Source organism: Cervus elaphus, chromosome 22 (genome assembly GCF_910594005.1).
Source record: "Cervus elaphus chromosome 22, mCerEla1.1, whole genome shotgun sequence".
Taxonomy (NCBI): domain Eukaryota; kingdom Metazoa; phylum Chordata; class Mammalia; order Artiodactyla; family Cervidae; genus Cervus; species Cervus elaphus.
Genome location: NC_057836.1, coordinates 28,813,592 through 28,837,102, shown reverse-complemented (window position 1 = coordinate 28,837,102; position 23,511 = coordinate 28,813,592). Strand labels below are relative to the sequence as shown.

The following is a 23,511-nucleotide window of genomic DNA, read 5'->3' as shown; positions in this document are numbered from 1 at the left end:
AACTGTTCTACATTTTGTGGGTGGAGAAATAAGTCCAGAAAGAATGAAGAGATGGAGCTAAAGCAAAAACAACACCCAGTTGTAGATGTGACTGGTGATAGAAGTAAACTCCAATGTTATAAAGAACAATATTGCATAGGAACCTGGAATGTCAGGTCCATGAAACAAGGTAAATTGGAAGTGGTTAAATAGGAGACGGCAAGAGTGAACATCGACATTTTAGGAATTAGTGAATTAAAATGGACTGGAATGGGTGAATTTAATCAAATGACCATTATATCTACTACTGTGGGCAAGAATCCCTTAGAAGAAACGGAGTAGCCGTCATAGTCAACAAGAGTTCGAAATGTAGTACTTGGGTGCAATCTCAAAAATTACAAAATGATCTCTGTTTCTTTCCAAGTCAAACCATTCAATATCACAGAAATCCAAGTCCAAGCCCCAACCACTAATGCTGAAGGACCTGAAGTTGAATGGTTCTATGATGACCTACAAGACACTCTAGAACTAACAAACACCCAAAAAAGATGTCCTTTTCATCATAGGAGACTAGAATGCAAAAGTAGGAAGTCAACAGGTAACTCGAGTAGCAGGCAAGTTTGACTTTGGAGTACAAAATGAAGCAGGGCAAAGGCTAACAGAGTTTTGCCAAGAGAATGCACTGGTCATAGCAAACACCTCTCCCAATACACAAGAGGCAACTCTACACATGGACATCACCAGATGGTCAATACCAAAATCAGATTGATTATATTCTTTGCAGCTGATGATGGAGAAACTCTATACAGTCAGCAAAAACAAGACCAGGAGCTGACTGTGGCTCAGATCATAAACTCCTTATTGCCAAATTCAGACTTAAATTGAAGATAGTAGGGAAAACCACTAGACCATTCAGGTATGACCTAAACCGAATCCCTTACAATTATACAGTGGAAGTGAGAAGTAGATTTAAGGGATTAGATCTGATAGACAGAGTGCCTGAAGAACTACGGAGGTTCAGGGCATTGTACAGGAGGCAGTTATCAAGACCATCCCCAAGAAAAAGAAATTGAAAAAGGCAAAACGGTTGTCTGAGCCTTACAAATAGCTGAGAAAAGAAGAGAAGCCAAAGGCAAAGGAGAAAAGGAAAGATACACCCATCTGAATGAAGAGTTCCAAAGAATAGCAAGGAGAGATAAGAAAGCCTTCCTCAGTGATCAGTGCAAAGAAACAGAGGAAAACAACAGAATGGGAAAGACTAGAGATCTCTTCAAGAAAATCAGAGATAACCAAGGGAATAGTTCATGCAAAGATGGGCACAATAAAGGACGGAAATGGTACAGACCTAACAGAAGCAGAAGATCTTAAGAAAAGGTGGCAAGAATACACAGAAGAACTGTACAAAAAATATCTTAATGACCCAGATAATCTCAATGGTATGATCACTCACCCAGGGCCAGACATTCTGGAGTCTGAAATCAAGTGGGCCTTAGGAAGCATCACTACGAACAAAGCTAGTTGAGGTGATGGAATTCCAGCTGAGCTATTTCAAATCCTAAAAGATGAAGGTGTGAAAGTGCTGCACTCAATATGCCAGCAAATTTGGAAAACTCAGTAGCAGCCACAGGACTGGAAAAGGTCAGTTCTCATTCTAATCCCAAAGAAAGGCAATGCCAACGAATGCTCAAACTACTGCACAATTGTACTCATCTCACACACTAGCAAAGTAATGCTCAAGATTCTCCAAAACAGACGTGAACCGAGAACTTCCAGATGTTCGAGCTGGCAAAGCTTGAAAAGATGTTCAAGCTCGAAAAGGCCAGAGATCAAATCGCCAACATCTGCTGTATCATCAAAAAAAGCAAGCGAGTTCCAGAAAAACATCTACTTTTGCTTTACTGACTATGCCAAAGACTTTGTGTGGACCACAATAAACTGAATAATTCTCTAAGAGATGGGAATACCAGATCACCTTACCTGCCTCCTGAGAAATGTGTATGAAGGTCAAGAAGCAACAGTTAAAACCAGACATGGAACAACAGACTGGTTCCAAATTTGGAAAGGAATATGTCAAGGCTGTATATTGCCACCTGCTTATTTAACTTATATGCAGAGTACATCATGCAAAATTCTGGGCTGGATGAAGCACAAGTTGGAATCAAGATTGCTGGGAGAAATATCAATAACCTCAGATATGCAGATGACATCACCCTCACGGCAGAAAGCAAAGAGGAACTGAAGAGCCTCTTGATGAAGATGAAAAGAGGAGAGTGAAAAAGCTGGCTTAAAACTCAACATTCAAAAAACAAAGATCATGGCATCCGGTCCCATCACTTTGTGGCAGATAGATGGGGAAACAGTGGAAACAGTGGCAGACTTTATTGTTTTGGGCTCTAAAATCACTGCAGATGGTGACTGCAGCCATGAAATTAAAAGATGCTTGCTCCTTGGAAGAAAAGCTATGACCAACCTAGACAGCATATTAAAAAGCACAGATATTACTTTGGCGACAAAGGTGCATCTAGTAAAAGCTATGGTTTTTCCAGTAGTCATGTATGGATGTGTGAACCAGACCATAAAGAAAGCTGAGCACTGAAGATTTGATGCTTTTGAACTGTGGTACTGGAGAAGACTCTCGAGAGTCCCTTGGACTGTAAGGAGATCCAACCAGTCAGTCCTAAAGGAAATCAGTCCTGAATATTCACTGGAAGGACCGATGCTGAAGCTGAAGCTCCAATACTCTGGCCACCTGATAGGAAGAACTATCTCATTGGAAAAGATCCTGATGCTGGGAAAGACTGAACCTTTACTCTCTGCACATCATTGAAGCAGAAATACTTGATATTTTTTTGCTCCAAATAATCCTAAAGATAGGGTAGTAGTTTCTTTTACTAAATCACCTCTGAAAACTATCTATCAACGTCTCTCTCTCTCTATTTTGTTGAATCATACCTGACTTACAGTGTTGTGTTATTTCTCCTGTGCAGCAATGTGATTTGGTGATATATACATTCTTTTTCTTCTCTTTTCCGTTATGGTTTATCACAGGATATTGTATATATTAACAGTTCCCTGTGTTACACAGTAGGAGCTTGTTGCTTAAGCATTCTATATCTATTAGTTTGCATCTGCTAACCCCAAACTCCCAATCCATTCCTCCCAGACACCCTTCTCCCCCTTGGCAACCATAAGTTCTCTACATCTGTGAGTCTGTTTCATAGATAGGTTGATTTGTGTCATGAAATACCTACATTTTAATACAAAGAAAATGATCATTTCTATAACTTACACTGAAACAGTACATTCTCCTTAGTTTTTGCTATGTGAACGTTATACAACAGCTTTCAAATTAAAGCAGTGCTATATGACCTAAAAACAAAAGCAAAAACTATAATGCTCTATGAGACCTTGGAATTTCATGCTTAAGTTCTTTAAAGGACAAAAACAAAAGGACTATGTGGTAATTCTCTTCTGGCTTGACTACTACAAGAACCCTAGGCAGCATGAAGGAACTGCTTCTAATAGCTGATGTATTTTGGTTTTAAGGAATCAGAGCAAGAGAAAGACTAATTAGTATGTGGGGGATGCTTAATAATTTACTTGGAAATCAGTTAAATGCTTCGCTTCCTGCTTTAATTCCTTCTTTGAAGTGAAAGGTAATACAGGTTTGGGTTCCAGTTAATTGCAAAATTATAAAGCATTATGAAAGGTCCATTGTTTTATAATAATAAAAACGAGAACACAGGATTCGGGCATTACACTATTTTCATAACTCACTTCAGCAATAAATAAAAAAATCTAAATGGAAATCTCTTGGAAATACACTCAGGTGGGGCCAATATATGTCTGTTTACAACAAAAACACATATTATTACTTGAAATGTGTCAATCCAAATGTTTATAAAAACTACCTAGAAAATTCAATACTTAATTCTAGTCTCTTTCTCAGGTTTGGGGCATTTGGGGCAAGTATGAATACAGAGCATTCTTTGATGTTACTGTTGGCAATATCTTGATTAAAAACCCATCACTGGGACTTCCCTGGTGGTCCAGTGGTTAAGAATCCACCTACTCAACACAATTCTATGCAGCTTATGCCACAGCTGGTAGGATCCTGAGCAGCTTTCCAACAGACACCTGTGGGCTGGGAAAGGGTTCCAGGTGTGTGGAGACAGACACCACCTTAGTCCTTAGAGGGCCCCTGGTACGCCCCCAAAGCACGGCCTCCAGTTTCTGTCAAGGTGTGTACAGATCCTGTCACTCTCTTCTTGGATCTAGTTCCCGACCAGGGATGGAATCCAGGCCCCCTGTGTTGGCAGCACGGGGTCTGAGCCACTGCACCACTCGGGAACTCCCTACTCTCACTTTTCTGTGTGTCCCATACATGAAAAAGGTCAGAAAGCACTAAAATGGTGTTTGTGTTTCCAAAAAACCCAGATGTCTCCTCTTTGGTGTTCCTTGTCATTATCTTAGTGGTTCTCAAACCTGACTGAGGGGGAAAAATTAATCACCTGTGGGATTAGAAAAACATGCAGAGTTGGGGAGAGGGGCTCTGGCGACTCTGAGTGGCGGCTGGGGTGCAGAAGTCCTTGTGAATTGTACTGTTGTTTTTGTCTTGCTAAAGATCCAGTGGTCGTTCTGACAGGAAATCAGGCATGAGAACTGCGATCCTGTCCCAGCACTTATTTAAGTAACCGAGGACCAACTCAACCATCACCAATTAGGAATTTTTTCAAGGTCCTAATATGCTGGTACTAAATGTTGGTCAAGATATCTGTGCAACTATCAAAAGATGAAAAGTTTCAAACTAATGATCGAAACACAAGTATATTGCATGGAGACTAAAACATTCTTGTTTTGTATGAAATACATACAGCATTAAAAGACTTCACTGCCTTAAAAAATCAACTGAATCACTTTATTATCAGTGGGCTCAGCAGAGTCCACTGAGATCTGGGGTATTACTAAGAATTCAATTTCCAACTACCTGTTGTTCTATTATCCTAGCAACTTCAAATATCTGTTTAAAAATATCTATTGCTACAGAAACTAGACCAGCTAGGACAGCAGAAGGATCAGTATGCTGTAAGTCATAAGATAAATGCTCCTGAATAGTTTTAGGGGGAGAGTCAGGAAGGTGAAACACTACCAGTGAGCAAAGACAGGACAATCATTCCTATAATTTGTCCTTGGGAAGATTAATTTCCCAATCCCCCTTTATGTATAAGAAGTGGTTAAGTCGTGGCTTAAATGCTCTTTAAAAAGTTTATATAGGACTGCTCTGGTGGTCCAGTGGCTAAGACTCTGCCTTCCCAATGTAGGAGGCCTGGGTTCAATCCCTGGTCCAGGAACTAGATCCCACAGCCAGCCGGCCAGTGCGTGAGCTCAGCTGTCTGACTCTCCACGGCTCCATGGACTGTAGCCCCCGCCAGGCTCCTCTGTCCATGGAATTTTCCAGGCAAGAATACTGAAGTGGGTTGCCATTTCCTACTCCAGGGGATCTTCCCAATGCAGGGATCAAACCTGTGTCTCTTTCGTCTCCTGCATTGGCAGGCGGGTTCTTTACCAACTGAAAGATACCACGTGGCGCAATGGAAATAGAAAATCGAAGATCCTGTGTGCTGCAACTAAGACTTGGTATAGACAAATAAACAAAGAAACAACAATAATAGCAACAAAAATGCACATCTGGCAAATTACAAGCCTGACACTCGGTGAAATAAATGCTTATTATTTAAAAAAAAAAAGTTTATATAATAAATCATCTAGAATAACATTGTCCAACAGAACTTTCTGTGATGATGAAAATGCTCTCTACTGGTATAGTTCAAAATGCCACACCAGTGGCTCTTCTGCCCTTGAAATGTGGCTAGTGTGATGGAGGAGATGAATTTTACTTTTCTAAAAACGTAGCTAATTTAAATAGCCACATATGGGCTAGTGGCTATTATACTGAACAGTAAGCCTAGAAATTCCAGACTGGCAAAGTTAAGTATAATTTCCCCTAAATTTGGAGCACATGGATCTCATTCTCAGAAGGGAAAACGTTTGCTCAAGCTCTGTCTAGTAACGGAGGTTCCTTGAGTCTGAATTCTGTACTAACAGCTCTCTCCTTTTTTGGGGGGGGGGTGGGGGCAATCAGTCTGGATGATTTCTAGCCACCCTACAGAGCTTTTGTCCTTCACTGATAACCAATGAGAAGACCCATTTCTGTGCAGTCATTTTCCATTTAAATGGAAAATGGACTTTTCCTGAGCTTTTAATGGCATTTTAGAAAAAAGAATTTTTAACTTGGGACTCTGTCTTAACAATAGCCCAAAACCCTGATAGCCTAATCACCAAAGAATCCATCTCTCAAGAATGTCCTCCTGTGTCTAGATCAATAAACGCTTAAGATGTGTGGCAAAAATAAAAGGCTAAAGAATTTGACATGCCCGGGGGTGAAGCTGTGAGGATTGCAAGAGCCTTTATAAACAGGTCATTTGGATAATGACGACGTAAATGCCTTCCACTCTCATTCCAGGCACGGCTGAAAGTCCCAGAACCTGAGATTGAAGGGTATGACTACCTATAGAAACGGCTCATTGTTTAACACGAAGCAGGAAAATCTGAAGTGACTTTTTAAATAGAAGAATGTAAATAAGTCTCTCTATAACCAATGGGGCAAAGTATGGAGGTCTACTACTTTGGAAAAATCTTAAAGCAGTCAGAACAGACGGTTCATGCTGTATGTGGTTTCTAAAGGTAGAACTTTGGCAAAGTATTACTATTAAATATATTCAGAAAAAATTCAATGGTTCTTTAAAAGATGCAGCTAGACTATATAATATATCCTTTTTTTCTTTAAGGGAGAAAGATAGATTAAAAAAGAAAGAAAGAAAAAGAGAAAGCAAACTGGAACACAGGAGTCATATCTGACATTCCCCTAAAAGAAAAAAAAAAGAGCATTTTTTTTTTTTTCCCTTCTTTGTCTGACTTACTTCACTTGGTATGATATCTAGGATATAGAAGTACAGTTGGTATTTGTATACCAATCTTATATTTTACTAACTTGCTAAGCTCACATATTAATTCCAGGAGCTTTTCTGAAGATTCCATTAGATTAAAAAAGAGCATTTTTAAACTGACTCTAAGTACTGGCTTCAGGAAGATCCACTTATTGAGGCATATTATGAAAATACCCCGAATCCAGCAGAACAAAAGGAGGGCAGTCTCTATACTCACAACCTTAGCTAAACTGAACTTCTGAAGTCACCGTTTTGATATACATACCTGTGGTATATTTCAAGGAAACTTTTAAGATCTAGGCTAATGTCTTTCTAAACAATCTACAGTTTACATAAATTATATACATAAATCGTTTGGAAGTTTCTAAATTTGTACTTTTCCAAACAGTTTACAAATTACAGTGTCATCCTTTTTCATCTATGGGCCTTTTAAGAATTTTTTTTAAATTAAAATCCTTTGGCTACAGGATACATTTTATAGATCTGCTTTTTGTTTCAGTGGCTTAAATCTGTTTTCCTTTTCTTCCCCTTGGAGAATATTTTTTTAAGTTTTTTAATTGGAGGATAATTGTTTTACAATATTGTTGATTTCTGTCATATATCAACATGAACCAGCCTATTTTCCTTGATAAATAACTTTAAAATACTGTTCCTTTAAGTAATGTACTATTATCTGATGACACCATCCTTATTCCTGGTATCCACAGGAAACTGAAAATATGAAAAGAACTCAAAATATATTTTGTAAAAATGCTTTATTGTGGATAAGATGTTTGAAATGGTCATATATTTCTCTTCCTTGCAAGCATTTTGCAAAATGATACCATAAAATGATATATTTTTTTTCTAATTTGGTGCCCTGGGTCTTAGTTGCAGCATGTGGGATCTTCAGGGGCACCATGTGGGATCTAGTTCCCTGACCTGGGATTGAACCCAGTTCCCCTGAATTGGGACCCTGCAGTCTTAGCCAGTGGACCACCAGGAAAGTCCCAAAACAATACTATTTTGAAGGAACAGAACATTCCCAAAGTCAAAATCTTACATCATTTCTGTTGGGAACAAAAAGTATTTGTTTTGTCCAATGGGTAAATCTATTCTAAAATATATTTGAGCTTTAAATCAAAATTAAAATATCCTCTAGATATAGGATCTGGGCTTTATTAATAGCAATCGCATTCCTATTGAGTTAAAGTTGGCACTAACAGAATTCCTACCATTAATTCAAAGATTTATCAGCTTATGCTTTAACTACATAATCACATCCTTAGGTTGATCCCAGAAAAGATTTTGGCATTTATGCTCAACTTTATTTCCTTCCTGAGCTTTGAAAACCATTTACAATTCTACCTTATAAGCTCTAACATCCTGCCTGACACTAAGCTCCATAAATCTCTGCTGAATGAACTTTCTGAAAAAAAAATTAACATAAGATAGAAGCAAACAAGAGCCACAATAATTGGGTTATAAAATATTAGCTTTTGTAAATAAATTGTGGAACTGTATAAATATTATGCATTTTAGGAGGAGTGGGGAACTATTGTTTTCATTTTCCTGTCTTGGTGGTGGTGGTATACTTAAGAAGTTGTGTCTGACTCTTGTGACCCCATGGACTATAGCCTGCCAGGCTGCTCGGTCCATGGGATTTTCCAGGCAAGAATACTGGAGTGAATTGCCATTTTCTTCTCCAAAACATATAAAGATACATATAGAAATACTACAGCTTTATTAAACTAAAGGTTACTAACAGCAAATTGTTTGGAGAAGAATCTTTAAAATTAAATCTTTTATCTTTGTAAAACTAATTATACATCATTAAGATACTGTGAAAGCTGAATTTACCTTGGTAGATAGGAAAATAACCAGTTCTATAACCAGGAACTGATACTTGTCAGGTAACAAAGATCAGCAACCTGAAACAGAACTATTTTCGGTACAAGAACAACTCTATTGATTTTGAAGGAAGTAGAACAGATTTTAAAAAAGAAAGAAAGAAAATTCATTAATACAAGGTATTCATCCTAGCTTTGTGATTTTGGACAAGTCGTTTCAACCTGATTGAACGGGGATAAGAGTAACTGGCCACACATTGCCGAGGAGGGGATGAGAGGCAGGTGGGACGTGGTCTGTGTCAGAACTTTGACAACTGTTAAGTGATACAAGCTGTTAGGATGGACAGATGCTGGACAGGTGCATGGTGAAGAGAATGGGGTGCTTCCAGTACATCTGAGAAACGATGAGTCACTGGAGAAAAGGATTTACGGGGGAGGAGGTGTTTGTGATGAACTGAGAGCCTGAGTGACACATCAAAAAGAAATTTAATTTTGTGGGGAACAGGGAGCTTGAAATTTCCTGAGTCAGCTGAAAGACAATGTGGCAGGTTTAAGTACAGCCAGGATTTGGCGACTAAATGGTACTGAGGAGCTTAGCAGGTGTAACGTGTTTTGGTGGCATTTATGATCTGCACTCAATACCATGCAGATATTATGTATCAGTTAAAGTACGATCTGTTCAGATAGTTCGGCAGAATCACATAGAACCGTTTTCAGTCAGGTGTTTTTAAAGCACTTTTAACTCCAGTTTCAAGGTATTTTTAGCTTTAATATGAGTTGGTAGAACACAACCCCAGGGGTCCTTTCAGGTAGCCTGCTAACTGTCTTCCTTCTCACCCACCAGGTTGGGAGAGGCTGCCCCAGCTCTGTTCTCTTGGGGACTTCAGTCACTTCAAGTTCTATGTCTAAGCAAAGAGCTAAAAAGCTAAGGTCCTGATCCTTCTCAAGTCCATCAAGCTCTTCCCTGAGGACGATATGTTCAATAAACGTTTGTGACATCAATGGGGTTAAAGGGGACCAGTGTTTTGAACCATTTCTGCTCTCAGTTTTTTACGGTCAGGGAATTGAGGGATCAAGATGACAACCTTAGTTCTGGACACACAGGAGATGTGCTGAAGGCAGAGCTTCCAGATGGAGATTTCCTTGATCAACTAGAAGCACACGACGGGGACTGCAGGTGAGCCCCCTCTCACGTCTCTTGTTTCAGCCCTCGCTGTGTGTCCTGAGAACCTCCGGGCGCTCACGTATGCACAACCTCAGTGTACCCAAGAGCTGGTCTCAAGGGGCAACTCTGGTCAGTGAAGGATGGGAGCGGATACAAATGCTGCCCTCTTCTCTAGGTCAGCTGGTAAGTCCACAGGATTTCTATCTGTTTGTCAACAAGTATCAGAAGAGGCCCGAGTTGCTTCTGGCAAGTTGATAAGCTATTCCCACGTTCCCGGCTCACTCTCTTTACTCCTGTACCTTGGGATTACTTCTCACAAGTAAAACTCCCCGCAAACAAGCCCACATCAAGGAAGCCCACATCACAGGCTCTGCTTTCTGGGAGAAATCCAGGGGCTAGAGATGAAAAGTAACAGACAGCTAGTAAAACGTTGAGTAGAGGAATGTTCAGATGAGAGGACACCAAGACACCGGGCACTTCCATAAAACTGGGGTTGAGATGGGTGAAAACAACAAACAGGGACAGATTCATCACTGTAAGAAACAGGAGAACTGCAATAATAACAGGGAAGTATCAGATAGGCCGAGAGGTCAGCGTATTGACACACTTCCACATTCTAAATTCTAATCTACTCACTGTCCATTTATTTATATTCTGCCATTAAGAGTCCACCCTAAAGGAAATCAGTCCTGGGTGTTCATTGGAAGGACTGATGCTGAAGCTGAAACTCCAATACTTTGGCCACCTCATGCAAAGAGTTGACTCATTGGAAAAGACCCCGGTGCTGGGAAAGACTGAAGGTGAGAGGAGAAGGGAATGACAGAGGATGAGATGGTTGGATGGCCTCACCGACTCAGTGGACATGAATTTGAGTAAACTCTGGGAGTTGATGATGGACAGGGAGGCCTGGAGTGTTGCAATCCATGGGGTCGCAAACAGTCGGACATGACTGAGAGACTGAACTGATTATGATGTCATATCCTGGTTAAGATATTTCTCGGTGACATCTCCCTCTCCCTATCACTACTATGATCAAATATGCAGAGGAAGGGAGAGACAGAAAGAGAAAAAGAGAGAAATGGGGTATGTGAGAGAGAGGACTGCTCTGAACAGCAAGGCACAAGAAAATACTGATATACTATACCACGTAATTAATTTGGGTCGGTATATGCTAAATAAGATATTTTCAATTTTCCAGTTTCCTTAGCTTGCTTTTTCCAAATGCCTTTTCTATATCCCTAGAAACATTACCCCCTGGAGCTTTCAATCACCCCTAAAAATAGAAGCTCTAGGATCCCTTCAAATATTAGAGAAAATGGGATCTTAATAGTTCAATGGAATAAAGGTGCTGAATGGCCAACAATGAAAGCCATCAAGAATCTTTTCAGTCATCTTGTTAGCATTTCTTCCCCTTTAAGGGAGCTGCTTTTCATGAACACAAAGAACAAAATGCAAGAAAGTACTGAGATTTTTTACCTTAAATGGTTTCAGTACCAATTACATACACCCGGTTAACTGTTCCTTTTTGCGTTTCCCTTGGCATAAGTATGTTTAGAAGTGGTCAGAGTTCCTGTTTGTGTGGTTTCTTGAAAGGATATAGAAAGCACGCAGATGAGGGATGTCCACAGCAACCAATAATAGGGTGTCAGACTTCTTCCAAAAAAGTCACTAGTAGTTTTGGTGCACGGGTCACAAAGTATTAGTATTTATAAAAGAGCTACATTATATAATTGAATGCTACTACCAAACTTTTGCATTTTAGAAACTTCAATGTAATCTTCCAGATGTTTTAGAGGTTAGTGTGGTGATTCAAGGACGAAAGAACAGATAAAACAAAGGAGGGTCTTGGAATGCAGGAATGGAATAGCCAGACGTTTATCATCCTTCCCTCCCTCATGTTGTATCTATTAATGGATTTCAAGTCCTCCTGAGCAGTTTAACCTGTCTCCCCTCCTACCCGGGAGAGGGTATTTGCCTTACTCTCCCCTCCACACAGTATATGTGCCTCATCCAATCAGCAAATAAACCACAAGACCCCATCCCACTCTTTGCAGCCCAGGCATAAAAGTGGACTGAAGACCCTTGTTCAAGGTCAGCTCTCCCTTGAGCTGGCCCGCTGTTCTAACAGCATCTCCCACTCTCATAAACTTTATTTCCCTGCACTGCAACTACAGAAAAGCCCTCATAGACCCAGCACAGCCAAAAATAAATAAATTTTTTTTAAAAAGAAAGATTGAGCTTTTGCCCCGCAAACCTTAAACATTTTCATGCAACAAGAACATCACAGGTATTCATGACTTGTATTTTTATTTTTCTGTACTTTGGCAGACTGGTTTTTCATGAGAAACTTCCAGCTTTTCCATGAAAATTTGAGGATAAGGTTTAGCCATCTGGTGTTAAAGAATATACTATTTGATGCTAAATTCAGAAATGATTTCGTTCTGTTCCAGGTGGGGAGGAGACAGCTCCAGCTGGGTAAAGGCAAATGAATGTTATAAAATGACTAGCAGAGTCATATTTCTTTTCATGAAGAACTTTTGAGTACCCTAGGAATAGGCAATCCTCAACACAGGCGTGGCTGTGCCTCCCTTTCCAGTTTTCATGCAGATATTGATGATGCAATTAATTATAGTGACTCTTGAAGGGAGTGGGGTAAGGGCAGAATGTCATCGTTTTAAAGGTCATTTGTGAAAGCGCATTCGATGTTACCATTTTACGTTTAAAAAGTGAAAAATCATGTGCTACAATACCGACACAAGCAAAGCACGCATCAGTAGGAGTCAAACTCCATTTATTCTATCAGATTTTCTACAACGGGGAGGCTGGCCACTGGAGTGCTGGGGGAAGGAGGTGGGGAAAGAGGGCTGGTATAGACTCAAGGTCACCCACCAGCAGGCAGCGTGCTTGCAAAAGGTCTGCGAAGCGCTGCCCCAAGCCTCTAGATCCTTCTGGTCCACTCCTACCTACCGTTATCTCTTCATCTCAGTTCTTAAGCACTTCATTTTCTGTTACCATGGCCTACATGGAAAACTGGCAGAAACTCCCTCATAACTGCTCTTCGATCACCAACAGAAAAAGAAGGAAACAGCAAGTGAGGAAGAAAGAAGCAAAGGGAAAGAAGACAGATGAAGGGATGGCAGCATGTCCTAACTTCCCCAATCCTATCACTCCTCCATCACGACTGAACTATAAGTACCAGTTCTTGCTCTGCCTCTTCATCCACGGAGGTCTTGCCTAGTTCCCTCTCCCCAGCTCCTGCGCTAGTTTCTACAACCCCAGCTTCACTCCTTGGCTCAGTCCAACCAGTCCTGGTCCATACGACAGGAGTCCAGAACTAGACAAGGGAGGGAATCCTTGTAGGGGACAAGATGAAGAAAATGAAGTCCCTATACCCTTGTTAGGCCTGGTGAAGCAGAGACATACACTCCAGCTGACAAGCAGAAGGTTGACTACAGTAAGCTTCGGTAGAAACCTGTTACTCTGGCTTCAAAGAGATGATGTACATCTGGCTCTATGAAAACATCAGGAACTCCTAATCATCAAATAAAGGTTCAAAGGCATAGTTCTAAAATTCAAGCTCAATTTGTCCAGTTACGAGAAAAAAGGAAAATATATCAAGAGAGTCTTTTCCCTCATTGTCAAAGAACACTTCAGGAGGAGATACCATTACACTTGCTGTTGGTCTCGAATTTACTTCCAATTTCCTGGCAAGTAGAGGTCATTGCAAGATGTACTTATGGCTTTCCTTGCCCCTCCCCCCGCCACCCCCCATATTCTGGTAGGTAGAGAAATAAACAAGGGAAAGTTCAGTTCAGTTCACTTCAGTCGCTCAGTCCTGTCCGACTCTTTGTGACCCCATGAATTGCAGCACGCCAGGCCTCCCTGTCCATCACCAGCTCCTGAAGTTTACTCAAACTCATGCCCATCGAGTCGGTGATGCCATCCAGCCATCTCATCCTCTGTCGTCCCCTTCTCCTCCTGCCCCCAATCCCTCCCAGCATCAGGGTCAAGTCAATGTCAAATCCATTCCATAGATGTATTTTAGGATGAAACAGTCAAGTTTCACTTAAATTGTAACCAAAAGTTTTTCTAATGTTCAATGATAACTAAGTTAAATGAGAAGAAAATGAGTTATTGATACATTATGTATTTATTCATTTTCTAAATAGAACCTGGATGAGGTACATAAAGTATCTAGTTGGGATTCTTGTATGTTCACAGATTATATGTTAGGGCTTTGATATCTAAAAATTCATAAAAATGACAAATAAACCTAGGCTCATCTTAATAAATATAGATTTTGAACAGTCTACTAACTGGGCTATAAAAACATAAGCAAAGTGTGATAGCGTACTTCAAAGTAAAACAGAAAGCAGAAGAAAATTCTACCATATAATTAGTACAGTTTTTGTTATTTTTAAAAACACTCCAGTAAATGATTTGTCTTCATAATAGTGATATGGCACCAGAAGTTAAGAGTTTGGGGCTGACTGTATAATATGTAAATTTTTAGAATTTCAGATAAGGTATTTGTTATAATATCAGAAATGAATTTACACCTAGAAGCACTTTAGAGACTACACTTTGGTTCTACTTTTCATGAATAATGATAGGGATTAAGAGAATTTAAATCAATTAAAAGTTGGCCTTAGGTTATTCTGATGATTTATTTGAGCAAGCAGAACAAGTGTTGAAAGAGTATCAATTAGTACATATCCTCTTGGTATGATATATAGTCTGTAAAATGTGACCAGAGCCTCTGACGTTAAGGTTTTAAAATCTACTTTCAAATTTACAATCATATAAAACTGGTGAATTAGTTTATAAACCCAGGCAACCAATAATGCCTATAAAAATTTACCTGGTCATCTAAAATTGGCTACTGGCAGTAACAAGATTAAAAGCTGGAAATGTTTGAGCTGAAAAATTTCATTAAAATTAAAATTACCAAGAATTCTTTCTATATAACTTAATAACCTTTCTACATAGCTTAATAACCTTACTATTGATATAAATAAAATATAGGACAGTTCAAAAATAAATATTTCATTTATATCAAATGCAATTATTTGAAACCATAAAATTTTTTGATTTATTTAAAGAGAGATTTTTCTTTAGGAACCCTTAACAATATACACACTTAGGCATATCTGAGTTTCTGGGCAAAAGCCCTCACCATGTTTTTATATATACTTTCTATTATCAAAAAATGGCCCAATTTTTGCCATCAGAAATAGTCATTGCAAGTCATCATTTAAACAATTAAACTCTACAATTCTTTTCACTATCACATAAATTTTTAAAGTGGAATCAGACAGTTATTTCAGGATCTAATCTAAGAAAAAGGTGAAACACTGGAAAAGCTTTGCTGACATGCTGAGAGTACAGAGAGGATGGGATACAAAGTTGAAAGTTTAATTTTAAGTAACTATTTCATTAAAGAACAACACACTCTGTTCTTTTACATTTCTGGAGGCTAGAAGTCTGCAATCATTTCCATCTGCCAAAACCACTGTGTGGGCAAGGTCATGTTCCCTCCACACCGTGGAGGGCAGAGCCCACTTCCTGGCCTTTTCCATCCTCTTTCATTTTTTGATGTGGACCATTTTAAAGTCTTCATTGAATTAATTATAATATTGCTTCTGTTGTTTACCCTTTTTTTTGGGCCAAAAGGCCTGTGGGATCTCAGCTCGATGACAAAGGATTGAACCCACACCCCCTGCATTGGAAGGTGGTCTTAACCACCGGACTGCCAGGGCCTTGTGTCTAAAAAGCTGAGATTTTAGAAGCCACCTGTGGGACTGTCGGCATGGCACATCAGGAAAGGCTTGGCGGGGCATGCCAAGGGAGCAAAGGGTGGGAACACAGCCTCAGCCAGATCTAGGCCACTGAAGCCACGGGAAGAAGCAGCTCGACCTGGGAAAGCAGGATGAGGAGAGGCATTTGTGCAAATGGTGGTATTTCCATATATTTACCTGCCCTTTCCCAAAAGCTGCTTAAGTTCTATGGGTCTGCAATAGCAGATTTGATTTGATGGGGTACGTAGTAAAATAATAAATCACTGGGTTTATTTCCAGAGATTCTAGATAACTTCAGATTCACATTTATATCACTGTTTCTAACCCTCATTTTTTTGTGAATCTGTTTTTCAGAACTATCATTAGATTTATATACAATGGAGCTTCTAAGAAAGTTACTTTCCATGTATGTTAGAAGCTTTCAAGAATGTGAAATTTTAAGGGAAGACTTCTCTTACTATTTTGTTGGCAAACATGTCTTTATTACTGATAGCATATATAATGTACACTGTGGTTAATTTTAATAGTACCAGTTTCTGGAGTAAAGATCGAAATTTGGATTCATGAAATGCTGATTTTTAAAGCATTCTGATGGGCAAAACTAGGATGAAAATATTTTGTGGGAAAATAAGTTATGTATTAACAAAAGTGTATTTCTTTCAAAAATTAAAATAAATACGACTAAAGGTCTTTTCAAGGGTTATCCTAGTGCAAAATCCCTCTTTAAATAGAACTAATTTAAAGCAGTGCATTATTATTTTGTTTCAAACAGGACAGGGAAAATATAAATATGTAAATAATTTCTTATAACACTTTCCACAGTAACTTCTTTCACTTGATAAAATATTCAAGTTTAAACATTTCGAAAACAAGCTAAAGCAAGTTTTAGCTTAACTTGTATGAAAAAAGAGCATTCACCAGAAGAAACTTTTATTTAAGAACATATTGAAAATTCTCGTCAAATTAAAATTAAATATTAACAGGGAATTTCATAAACACCAACATTTAGGAGTGTCAGTCCTTGTTTATGAACTTCCACTTTTCAATATTCACCTTAACCAACCACACTCACTACCACCACTGAGAGAATACAACTGTCGGTCTCTATCAAACTGACACCTGGAGGAGATGGTGAGCAATAACACAATGTCTTCGTCACACATTTCACCCATCCTTAACCTCCCTTTTGGGAATACAGAGCCCACCACACCTATCTCCTCCTAGCCTTCCAACAAGGCATTCACAGCTGGGTGTCTATTTCTTTAATGAGGTCACCTCCAAGCTGATATAAGCCAGTAAGTACAAGTTTTCTTGGGGTAAGAAGAAAGAAACCTAGTGAGTCCAGGCTCTCAACTTCCAGAGACCTGGCATTTGTATCCTGCCTCATCTCCACAATTGTCCTTTCTAACCTGGTTATTATGGTATTCCTGAATTCCCCTGGTAAAGGATTTCTTATCAGCCTGCCACTTGTAAAAGTCACGCTATTAACTCAAAGTGTCTGAAATATCCGAGTAGCCTGAAAATTGTACTACACTTAAAACATTCAAACAAAAGGTACAATAAGAAAGAAAAATTCTTCAAATCCCACCTGATGATCCAAATATATGGTGTTCCTTTGAAGGTGATGTGAAAGGATTTCATTCTAGCAGACGTCAATCAAGAAAAAGGGACAGAGAAACAGGGTGCGGAATTCATGAAAAAGTCAGTTTTGAAACAGGAAAAACAGGTAGTCTGCCACCACCTATTATGTCTCAATACACAACAACTTTCACACACATGCCCCACCCACCGTAAATGGTACAGATGACGTATTCCATTACTATTTAAAAAAAAATCACACTTAGTTCTGTAAGAAATTACGTAGACATGCATATAAGCTGAAATAGTAAGCAGAAAAATGCTTCAAATGGTTTTAGCAGACTCCATGTTAGAAACTTTACGTGTTAATTCTTATCTTTTCTGCAATAGAGGACTACTTCTTGGGATGTTTATAACCAGAGGCTATTAAACCCTTTGAGAAATGTTTCCGTGTGTTCATTTTATTTATTTATTTATTTATTTTATTTATTTTTTATTTATTTATTTTTTCAGTGGGTTTTGTCATACATTGATCGTGTGTTCATTTTAAAAATCGAGAACACAAGGAAACTGATCTTTGGCAATGAAAAGGCAGCATTATTAGAAAGACGATCAATTCTCCACTGGTTACTTTATGGGAAATGACGGGACTCTTCAATCTGGTTCACCGGAGTCGCGGTGTTTGGTGGATGGCAAGGCTATTCTGAAGTCTTGTCTGCCTTTCCTGGCTCACAACCAGAACTTGGCGGGTGAGCGGGTGGAGGGAAGGCTAAGAGGAAACATACTCAGCCCACACTGATGAGGTATGACCAAAGGAGTTCTCAAAGGGTCAATAGGAGGTCCCGCAATGGAGGATGGCTGGTGCTCATGGGAATGACGCCGGTCGGACCGACAGGACGAGCGGCTCAGGGTGAGTGAGAGAGCAGACGCACACGGGGTCCGGGGCTGACCTTCGGGCTGTGGGCCTCGAGTCTGAGCTGCGCGAGCTGCGCTACCGTGTGCTCCCGGAGGCCGCTCAGCTCCGCCTGCTGCCGCCGCAGCTTTATGAGCAGCAGCGTGAGCTCCTCCGGCTGAAGGGGTACAAGTGAGGAATGCAAACAGTGGGAAACAGATTAATTGTGGTCTTAAGGGACAGATATTAAACCAAGATTTCTTGGCAAGTTTCCTCTTACGGCTCCCATCAAACATAGCGCCTAGGCACTATGATGACAGGTTCTACATAAACGCACAGATATCTAGAGAAATAGAAGGAACAGTGTTACTCGGTCAGGTACAGCAAAACAACAGTATGTCCAGGCATTTTCTCAGAACGCATGAGAGACTATTCAAACGTTAAGCATAAAAAAGCATAATGCCAAAAGAAGAAGAAAACTTGTACGTGAGAGCTATAATTGAAATATATTTTCATGAGATGTTTAAAAATGGCACCTGAGACTTTTACAGCAGAAGAACAATACCCGCATGCCCAACACTCTATTTCAGAGAACAGAATGTAAATGCAAAGAAATCAAATTCATGTAAAACGTGGATGATATCTTCACATCACTAAGCTCAGTGAGCACCCGGGATCTATTAATTGCTTCCCAGTCATATTTTTAAATGTCACTGTTAGTGTTTTCACAGGATATTTAGTATTAACCAAAAGACCAAATTTTTTTTTAAAGGAAAAAAAATATATTTACTACATGTAGAAAGCTTCCATGTGTGCACAAACCCCCCTTCTACGCTCAGAGGAGAGCACAGAACCTTTAGGTTCCTGACTGGTTATTCTGATCCCTGACGGGGAATCAACTTTCAAAGGTAGATAAAAATTCCTTAACAGGCCGATCTGATGTATTTTTCTTCATTAGAAATGCAGTAAAGTATGGTCATCGACAGTCTTACAGGCCATAAAATAGTGTTTAGTGTTTTTTTTCTGAGCTTTGTTATGATTAAAAACCACATGGGGTCCACGGGGAGACTCTCTTCACTTAAGAGTTGCAATGTGCCCTGAAAATGTCCAAGCCAAAAATTGCTCCCAAGACTGACTTGCTTTGCCAGCACCATAGCATCACACCCACTCTCTTCTGTTCTGTTTGCTATTGCTCTTTATCATCCATATAAAAAAAATTTTTAGAGACACAAATAATTTTTTAAGAAGTAGAAGTATAGCTGATTTGCAGTATTATGATAGTTTCAGGTATACTGCAAGGTGATTCAGTTATATATATATTCAGATTATTTTCCACTATAGCTTATTACAAGACATTGAATATAGTTCCCTATGTTATACAGTAATCCTTGTTGTGTATCTCTTTTATGTGTAGTACCCTGTATCTGTTACAAATCAATTTTAACTGTTATTTGAAGTTATGTTAAGTTACTGCCTTCAGGTGGAAAAAGATGTCAAAAGTAAACCATAATTACGACTGGATCCTCAGGATAAAAGTGGGTATCTATGCAGATGAGACAACAGCCTCTTCTATTAAACAGTCACAGAACATGTGTGCGTGGAACTTAAAGAGGACATTTCTTAACAGAAAACAAAGAACTGCCTTTGCTCAGATGCCAGCCACATGCTGTGATCTCATGGCTGTGGGACAGTCCATATCTTATGTCACTATATCCCTAAGCTCTAGAGATCATGCCAGAGAGAGGGGAGGGTGGGGTAAGGGATTAGACAGTCTAAGACCCAGAGTGGTATTTGACAGAAATACTAAAAAAGAAAGCTTAAAACTCTGGTTTACTATTTATGGAGTTAAAGAGATTTTCAAAAGGATGAAAAATTCCAACAAATTCGCCAGATATTTAGATTTAAGGCAAAATAAAAAGAGGCACAGTGGATTCTTCCAAGAGGAGGCGAGACATAAATTTTATCCTAAACAGCCACTAGAGGGAGCAAGGGAGAAGAGGAAAGCTCATAACAGGATACTTAGCATGAGCTTATCATTAATGTCCATCAGATCAACAATATTTAACATTTCCAACAGTTAAAACTCCCTAGTTTTAGAGAAGTATAATAGTATCCACAGACTTTAATAAATAAACCACAAGTATTTTAAAACCAGGAAATCTTCCTTATATCTAAGCATGTAAGAGATGAAATAAAAAATGTTTGAGAAAACATGTAAGATGAATTTGTTTTGATTGTTACAGAAGGACTTTAAATAATGGACAACTATACGGTCCTCAAACTGCATCTTCAGAGAAACTGAGACTGAATACTAATATTAAAGCATAGCTCCCCTGATAGAAGAATGCAGTGAAATTTTGAGAAGTCATCTTTTCTAATTTGAAGAGCAACAGTGTTCTGGTAACATAACTCATTCTCAATGTGAATGGAAATAACACTGACTATGAACTGTTCACAGTAAGCACTTGCTTGAACTTAGGATCTGGGACAGTCTCTCTGTACAATATGTAGATCAGTTTCTTTCTGCTCTAAAGTAGTTAATCTACATAAAAATTCACCAGAGAAACTTACCAGGCCTGTGGTTTGACTACACACTCTGTTTCTTACTGGATTTGTTCCCCTAATGAACCACTCCAACTCCCGTTTTAAGGAAGAGGAAACTAACATTCAATGGGGTAAAGAAACCTTCCCAGGTTATTCAGTAAATGTGGAAAACAGCATCTTATATCGAGGCAGTCAGACATTTAGGGAAAAGGAATCAGGCAGACACTCGTGTGGCTATACGGTTGCCAACTCTACCACTGAGCATCTCTTCCACAAAACTGGTAATGGTTTTTCTCTGAGCGGCGCCCCTCTGAAAACTCAAGCTTAAAAGCTGTGTCAGATACATGCTATCATGTGCAGCACATAAATAAAACATGATATGGTAAATAAAGATATCATACTCACCGTTTTGCCTTGGAGGCTCTGGGGACTAACAGACTGTAAAGTGAGGCCAGCTGGCATTGACCTCCTGTCAGGCAGGTACATGTGCTAGGAAGAGAAAGGTCCGGGGTAAGTTCTGTGGTCAATGTCAGTGATGAAAACTGTATTATAAAATGCCATTTAAAACTGCTACTAGTGCTTATGAAAGAAGACAGATACTAAAGCTTCAGGACTAAATACACACTCTGATGGGCAGAATAATTCTATATAGTTGTTTAGCTCAGTGGTTCTCAAACTTATGGTCTCAGGATCCCTGTACGGCCTTGCATGCTTGCTAAGTCACTTCAGTTGTGTCTGACTCCATGAGACCCTTATGGACTATAGCCCATCAGGCTCCTCTGTCCATGGGTTTCTCCAGGCAAGAATACTGCTGTGGGTTGTCACGCCCTCCTCCAGGGGAACTTCCCGATCCAGGGATCAAACTCACATCTCTTATGTCTCCTGCGTTGGCAGGTGGATTGGCTGGGTACCATCAGCGCCACCTGGGAAGCCCTCGTTCTGTCCTTAAAAGAAGACTTTTGCGACAAGAGTGGTGTTCTTTTACAGTTTTGCAAATCTAATGTCTGGCTAGATTTTCCTATCTGACTCTGTATTCAATCTGTTGTGATAATCTCTTTTAGGGGAAGTATATGAAGAAAATCCACCTTTGATACAGGTATTTGGAAAAGGGACGAGAACTTGAATAGCTTTTTTGGGATATTTGCAGAAGTCCACATTTCAAATGAACCTTTTACCCATCCAAGGTTTTGTGACATCAAACACAGGTCAGGTGGGAAATACTGGCTCAGTGAAATATGCAGATGTTCCAATGGCTGGCACCTGTTTTTCACTATATGAGATGAGCAGCTCTTATCTGTTAATACCATCACTGATCTTTAAGCACCAGAAGGCTGTCAAGCTCAAAAAGGCAGGTACAAGATTCCCCAAATTCTAATTTTTGCTTGAAAGCTCAAGTGGTGTCATTGGTGACAAATACCACGGGCTGGCTTCCTTGAAGTGACAGGCTAGCATTCCACTCTGGAAGTGTCTGTCAAACACCAAATCTGAACAACTCTAGTTTGCCATTCGTTTTTTCAAGTAAAAACGGTGCTTTTAAATATATATATATTTTTTCTTTTAAAGAAGGGCCCAGGCTCTGCACCCCAGTGAGGAGGCTGTGGCATCAGCTGGTTCCAGGTGATTCAAGCTCCAGCCAGGATGATCGAGGTTGGCTCCAACGACCATCTGGGGAAGAAGGTCTGCCTTAAATGCAGGGCTGCTGACACCAGCAGGGATCTCAAGAAGCCGACCACAGCCCAACCTGGCACCCACTGGAACAAGGTAATTTTGAAGAAGTGGTTCATGATTTTCAAGGACCGTGTGTCTCTGGGAGACTATGGGATCCATGATGGAATGAACTTGGGAGCTTTATTACCAGTTGGGCAGAATTCCTCCTCCCTGCCCCTTCCTCTTCTCCCTCTTTCAACTCCCACACTAGTATGAATGCTTGTTTTTGAAAACTCATGCTAATAAAACTTAGAGGCTGGACTTCCCTGGTGGTCCAGTGGTTAAGAATCTGCCTGCCAATGCAGGGGACACAGGTTTGATCCCTGGTCTGGGAAGATCCTACATGCTGCGGGGCAACTAAGCCCGTGTGCCACAGCTACTGAAGCCTGTGTCCTACAGCCTGTGTTCCACAATAAGAGAAGCCATCACAATGAGAAGACAGTGTACTGCAAGTAGGGAGTAGTCCCCCCTGCTCGCCACAAGTAGAGAAAGCCTGAGTGGAGCAATGAAGAGTCAGCAAAGTCAAAAATAAATAAAAAACAACAAAGCAAAACATTAGAGCCTGCAAAAAAAAAAGGGAGCTAGTTTAGCTTATAACTCAAATAACCATGCAAGCATTTTTCTCTGAGACTTGGGTATGCAATAGACATGCTTTAAGTACATTTCCCATTTCATCACCCATTCACAAACATTATGGAAGGAACAGTCAAGACTGAACACAGTTATCTTTTACTGTTTCATGCCGGGGACTGAGTGAAATTGCTCCTTTATTTTTACAACAAATCTGTGACAGTGAAATATTACAATGGCCACTCACACAGTCTGAGTCATTCCCTTGATTCAGGCTAAGGCGCTAGTGCTTTTACCCACTTTTTATTGTTTTTGCACTGGTAGGAAATGACAACACAGTCGACAATGCCTTATTAATTATTATTACAAAAACAGTTCTGAGCTTATCAGAGACTCCCTGAAAGGCTCATGGGTACCCTCAGGTAATCCCAGGTACTCCCTA

At 39.8% G+C, this 23,511-nt stretch overlaps 1 protein-coding gene and 1 pseudogene across 8 annotated transcripts in view; one reads left to right on the top strand and one right to left on the bottom strand.

Annotated features, from left to right (window-relative positions):
* Window positions 1-23,511, bottom strand: part of PLEKHA5 (pleckstrin homology domain containing A5) — a 253,695-nt gene that overhangs the window by 52,585 nt on the left and 177,599 nt on the right. For 6 of the 8 annotated variants that reach the window (XM_043881507.1, XM_043881509.1, XM_043881501.1 and 3 more), the window contains 3 exons: window positions 21,198-21,281; window positions 18,307-18,426; window positions 17,367-17,420 (listed from right to left, as the gene is read on the bottom strand). In XM_043881507.1, coding sequence (XP_043737442.1) covers window positions 17,367-17,420; window positions 18,307-18,426; window positions 21,198-21,281 — 258 coding nt within the window. The remainder of the gene's footprint in view (window positions 1-17,366; window positions 17,421-18,306; window positions 18,427-21,197; window positions 21,282-23,511) is intronic. The other 2 variants (XM_043881502.1, XM_043881503.1) reach the window with 2 other exon arrangements.
* Window positions 22,431-22,710, top strand: LOC122680643 (annotated as a pseudogene).